General features: G+C 36.8%; 1 protein-coding gene across 1 annotated transcript in view; it reads left to right on the top strand.

Moving 5' to 3' along the window:
• The window catches only part of DOK6 (docking protein 6), a 338,799-nt gene that overhangs the window by 139,276 nt on the left and 193,337 nt on the right, over positions 1-6,186 (top strand). Inside the window, exon 3 of the mRNA XM_003788404.2 lies at positions 3,484-3,598. Coding sequence (XP_003788452.1) covers positions 3,484-3,598 — 115 coding nt within the window. The remainder of the gene's footprint in view (positions 1-3,483; positions 3,599-6,186) is intronic.

Below are 6,186 nucleotides of genomic sequence, written 5' to 3'. Positions count from 1 at the left end.
GGAGAAGGCAACGCGTGCAGTAGTGGGTCTCGGAGCGGGTCCCGGAGAAGGCAACGCGTGCAGTAGTGGGTCTCAGCGCGGGTCCTGGAGAAGGCAACGCGTGCAATAGTGGGTCTCGGAGAGTGTCCGTGAAGAAAACATCATTTCCATTATAAAACTAACATGTTACTTGTCTTTTTCCTTTTTTCATTTTCACTCTGTAGATAGTAGGTAAAGGAAAAGTAGATAAAGCTGTAGCACTCAGCACGGCAGTGGCTCCAATCATAGTAGCACTTTTAATTTTTACAGTCAGGAGAATATAACTTAATAACTATGCGAATTTTATTTTCATTTTACTTAAGAATGTTTTTGAAAAAGCAGTAAAAAATATTGATTTTATTAAGTCAAGACTTCCAGATAACGTCTGTGATACACTAATGTGCAATGTTCGTTGTGAAGAGATCACTTCTGATTGTTGGAGTTAAAAGCTAAATAACTATTAAAACAAACAAACAAAAAAAAGAACTAGCATTGTAATGAAAGTCTGGTTGACAGACAGAGGATGGTCATTCAGACTTTGGTATTTGTCAAACATGTCCTCAAAAATAAGCTAACTAAACCTGTCTTCAAGGAAAACAAGCGAGTTTTTATTGAACATAAGAACATTTAAGTTTTCAAGTGAAAATTAAATTTTGGTAAACATGTATCTTCAGTTTTTGAGCTTGAGAAAATTTCAAAACATCAAGCCTTTTCTGGGATGACATTAATAATTGTTTTTAATATTGTGGAATGAAATATGTCAATATTTGGAAGACTTGCTCACAATTGAATGAGGACTGTTTTCCCAATGACCTGTCCAAGATGATAAAAAACCACAATGGATAATAAAGGTCTATTTCAATAAAGTTAAGATTTTATGTAACAGCCTAGAAAAAGTAGATGACATGGTATCTGGTATTGCAACAACCTTTAATAAAACATTTGCCATGTTTAGAGATAAAATCAAAGAATATCCACGTCTTGGTAAAAAATACTTCTTTTTTAAATTAAATCATAGCTGTGTACATTAATGCAATCATGGGGTACAATGTGCTAGTTTTACATACAATTTGAAATGCTTTCATCAAACTGGTCCACACATCCTTCATGGCATTTTCTTAGTTTATTGTGTTAAGACAAAAATTCTACACCTAGTAAATTTCACGTGTTTTTCAAGCCATTTTTTTATCCTATTAATTTCATACTTATTTAAAAATAATTTATTTTAATGCTTTTATTAAATATTAATCAATATTTTATGGCATTATAGCCATATGAAAATTAATTATTTCAGAAATGTATATTGAATATTTTGTGACGCATTTATTTACTGATATTTCTCATTGGAAACCTCTAGGATTTCACGGTTTTAATAAATGTTGATTACCTTGTGTCATGTGGCAGGTTTTAGATTAATGAAAACCATTACTTTTATTCTATAATATTTTAGAAATTATTTTAAAATTGACTTCATCTAAGTAAATACAAAGAGTTCCAGTTAGATACTCAATGCATAGAGTATTGAGAATGAAAACTGAGAACAGGAAATTCAAATATATTAGATCTTGACCCAAATTTTTATAATTCCAGATATTCTCTAAAGTGTTCCGCGTTAGTGCTTTATCTTTCCTGGCCTCTCTGTAATTTCCCAGGGTGCCCCTACAGTACATGGCATCACATTTAACAACAATCCTTGCTTTGAATCTGATTGAGCAGATATCACCAGTTCATTACCATTGAACCTAGGACAAATGGCCCTGTCACCCATGCTGAATAAAGCTTACCTAATGAGTGTGTGCTCTTCAGAAGGACCATCAGAGCCCTCCTGCGTGTGGGAACACTGCACAGCTTGGCTGCACCACACTTGGGGAGCTGTTGTTTAAAGTGAAATCACTAAGGAAAATAATAAAAATGCAAAAAAATGGCCCTACATAGACCGTGAAAAGGATACTTGTCTGCCCACTAAAGTTAGTCACGTGTTCAAGCTCAGCTGGAAGCATGCACATCTGGAGTCTCAAATATTTCAGTTTTCTGCATGTGCACAAGTAGACAAATTCAAGAATTTTAGCTTAAAAGAATACCTGATGCCTTGGGTGAGTCTTTTGACAAGTGACTTTAGCAGCTCTCTTTAGTCTCCACCGCACCCCGTCCACCTGCCCATGTCTATACACATTATAATGCTTCCTTGCCTGAGATTATGTTGTTTTGTATTTTTATTGAGGGCCACTGTCTAATTACATAGTGTAATGTTAACTATAAATGCTTGCTAAATTCTTACCACATCAACTGTTGAAGATAAAATAAAAATATTTTCCCTAGGATATATCTAAATCCACAAGTATGTATGTACATGTCTACACATATATAAATATGTATGTGTATAAATATATGAGCATGTGTGAGAAGATACACATGCAGTCAGAAAAGGTAAAATGTAGTGTTAATTTAGTTCAAGTGTTTATCCAAACGTTAATCACCAAAATATGTTTGAAGAGTATGCATGAACGCTCCACATTTGGAGAGGGGAAAGCAGCCAAGAGAGAATGAATTTATCATAGGTTATCATGAGGTCATAGACAGGACATTGCAGAACGGTGCGAACGAGCTATTCATTATGCTAGTTAATCCTGCCTACGTTCTGCTAACAATATTGATTCAGAAATAAGACATTTTTTAAAGTAGAAGGAAAAACAAGATTCAACATATTTGGAAGTGCATTTGAAAATGCTCATGCAGCGTCATTAGTGCAGGGCTGGACTTGCAGAGGAGGTGAAATAAGCATTTGTCCACTTCTATTGCCTACAGGGGAAAAGAAAAGATGCCCAGGTTGTAGCAGAAAACGTGCACCAAGAAGAAGTCAAGCTCTAAAACACAGGAGGTTGTTCAATATTCCTAATTGCAAAATGAATAAAGATTTGCTAATCTAGGTTCATAAATCTTGTATGGGCCTTGGCGGGAGAAGCGGTGGGTGCGTCTGTGAACACTCTGTGCACTTTTCTGGAGAACAGTCCACTGCTTACATTTAATGACTCCAGAAGGCTAGTCATTCTGTTAACAGGTGTCATGTGCCTCATGCCTAAAGTCCTATCAGGAACTTGCCTGATAAGTGGGAGTTAGGAGAGGGAGGAGATATTAAATCCAATCAGTATACAAGAGATATTTAATGAGAATCCTTTTAAGATACAATCGTTATTATTTTCAGGAAATACAAGTTAAATAAAAGCAGAGTCCATGGAACTCTTCTACATCATTTTTAGAGCATTTGAAAATGCAGCAATATAATCTGTGACCAAGGTTCAGGGCATGTAAGAAGATGTTTTGTTTTGCTCTTGTTTCTGAATGAGAAATGAGTACAGATGTCCAGTTGAACGTGGTTTAAGACAATGGTAACTGAGCGTTGGTTCCAGCTCTCTGGGAGAGATCAGACATACGGTACACTAACTTACAAACGCTTTTTCTTTCAAGGTAACTGAGCTGCACAACATCAAAAATATAACCAGACTGCCTCGAGAGACGAAGAAGCATGCGGTGGCGATTATCTTCCACGACGAAACATCAAAGACATTTGCCTGTGAGTCAGGTAAGCGGTTCTAAGCCGACTACCACTTGAGGAAACTGAGCTGCTTCTGAGATGGTGGCCCAAGTGGGTTCAGCTACACTGAGAACAGGATGGCTTATTGTAACACCCTGTAGAATGCTTGAGTAAGAAACTCAACATACTGGTCTCTGCAGAGGCTTTGGGTGCTGGTTGCCATCTGTCCGTGCCTGGATGTTGCTCCTAGGTGGTCTGAGGACTCTTGAGGTTTTTATTCAGCTTGAATGAAGGGCACAATATCTGGAAGGTGTTGTTAAGATGAGCATGGGACGAGATTCTGGTTCTTCCCTGGTGTAGCTGTTGGCATTTGATAGGGTCGTAATAATGCTGTTGGACAAAAGCACCAGCCTAGGTCCCCAGACACTTCAAAACAGATCTTTTGAGTAATGTGTTTCTTTCATGGACTGTCAGTATTACAGGTAAACATATTTCAGAGCGAATTTCAGTCTCCCACTACTTGAAGCACTGTAACATGATTGAACTTGCAACATTATTCATATCGGAACCCCTATATATAGTATATGAGTTGACTTACCATTTTTTAAAGATTTTCCTCAATTAAATGCCACATTTGCTTTATAATGAATGTTCTGAATGAAAGTTCTAAGGACTTGAGAGACATGACTTTGTATTGATAGGTGAGTCTTGAGGAGAAGCTTTCTTGCATATTTTTAAACAGGAAAATGCTTCTGGTTTTAAATAGTTAAAGTGTCTGAATGTAATTAATAACAGATTGTATTATGCTAAACTGATAATGTCACTTTCCTAACTAAAACTGTCCGCACCTCCTCACCTACGCATACCTTGGTTTACTAAACTGAATTGGACCTTATCAAAGCGTCCCTCTTTCCTTTACGGATTTTATCCATCGGTTCCGACTTATTTTTCGTCACTTCCCAGGTGACCTCACTTTGTCGTCTAATACTGACTTTTTGGAATCTGTTAATTGGTTTTATAAATCCCCGTTCTGTAATAGAACCTGTTCCAACCTTGCTGTATTAATATATTATTATCCAAAATTATTTCTGCCTTCCTCTTTGCTATTATAAAACTGTCGATCCATTTTATTTTTCTCTGAGCTAGTGTCTCCCGTTAAAACTAATAATAACCAGAAAGTTGATTTTCAAAAAAAGATAAAAGGTAAACTTCATTATTTAAATTTTTGATTTTTCGATGTTGTTTTTATTTTTGAAACTGTGCTGAGCAGTGTTTTGTATGTACCAGAATCCATTCTCTTCCAAAAGAATGACATTTAATAATTTTTATGTAAAAAATGTATGTTGTATTTGGGAAGACATTGACCTAACATTCATGTATATTTAATAACTTAAGCTTTCAATATAATGCTGCTTTCCATCTGATCATAATCTTGAATCCCACATTTTAGTAAAAACATTCTTTAATGTAATTTTCTATATTCACACACACACGTTTTCTGCTTTACATCATTATAATCTACTCCCCACTTAATTTCCTATTGGTTTTAAAATACACAAGGCTTGATAATATTATAAAGCTTATGAGACTGCACCCTTTCAAATTTCTGCATTCTAGGAAGTTGAGAAAAATATGTACACCCTAATTTTGTGTAAACATCTTTGCTGCTCCTTGGCAACAGTCTAGCTCATTTATCCTGGCGTCACCTACCCGTCCTCACCCTCATAGATCACAGGACACAACAGCAGTGAGCCACCTGAAAGCCAGCAAGGGTCTTGTTCACGTTCTGATGCTCAGAGACGTTTCAGATGAGCTGTATCATTTAGATACTACTTACGAGTTTTATGTTCACAGCCTTCCCAAGGGCTTAGTTTAGAAATCCTAATCGCTATAACATACTGAAATGGACAGTAGTCTTGAAAAAATTAAACTGTCTTACACTGTCCCCTCATTGTGGGTTTCAGAATGATGACATGATATGTGTTATCTCCTAACAGTGGAAGTGACAATACCACAATCACTGCCCCCATGCCATGGCTTGATAGGAATTTTTAGATGCTTGCCTGGTAGTATGATGGGTAATGAAGAGCCAGATTTAAAGTTCTCATGCAAAGGCTCCATTTTTCAATGCGGGCAATTCAACAGGAGGCTGTGTCGGCTACATGTTCTTTTAGTGAGCTGGGCACTCCCTCAGGGCCATTCTGTGATACTGCTGTCTTGCTAACTTTGAAATCATTATGTGGACTCTGAAATGCTGCGAGTGAACTCCCCACACATTTGTGTAGGAAATGCAAGAGGTCAGAGACGGCTTACTTCTTGACACAGATTTCATATTGGAAAAACTTAACCACTGTGTCTCTTAACTTACAATTCTGGTTGCCTTCCCCACAGAAAGTAATCTGTACATATTTCTTACCAGTGTATGAATTAGGAAAAAACTACTTTATGATCTACTTTGATCGTAACTTAATAACCATCGCAGCTATTGCTACCATGTTCATTTCCCCCTGAGTTCTAGACACCCTAAAATGGACACATCTGTGCGGACACATACTCAGTTCTGTTGAGTCAACAAGTTGAAATTCAGATGGATGCATTTGTGATGCAAAAGTTTAGGTAAACTAAACTTTGTATGT

The sequence above is a fragment of the Otolemur garnettii genome, unplaced genomic scaffold, assembly GCF_000181295.1.
Source record: "Otolemur garnettii isolate 467f Iridium unplaced genomic scaffold, OtoGar3 scaffold00027, whole genome shotgun sequence".
NCBI lineage: Eukaryota > Metazoa > Chordata > Mammalia > Primates > Galagidae > Otolemur > Otolemur garnettii.
The sequence above is the reverse complement of the archived record's forward strand: the minus strand, read 5'-3'. Positions and strand labels throughout refer to the sequence as shown.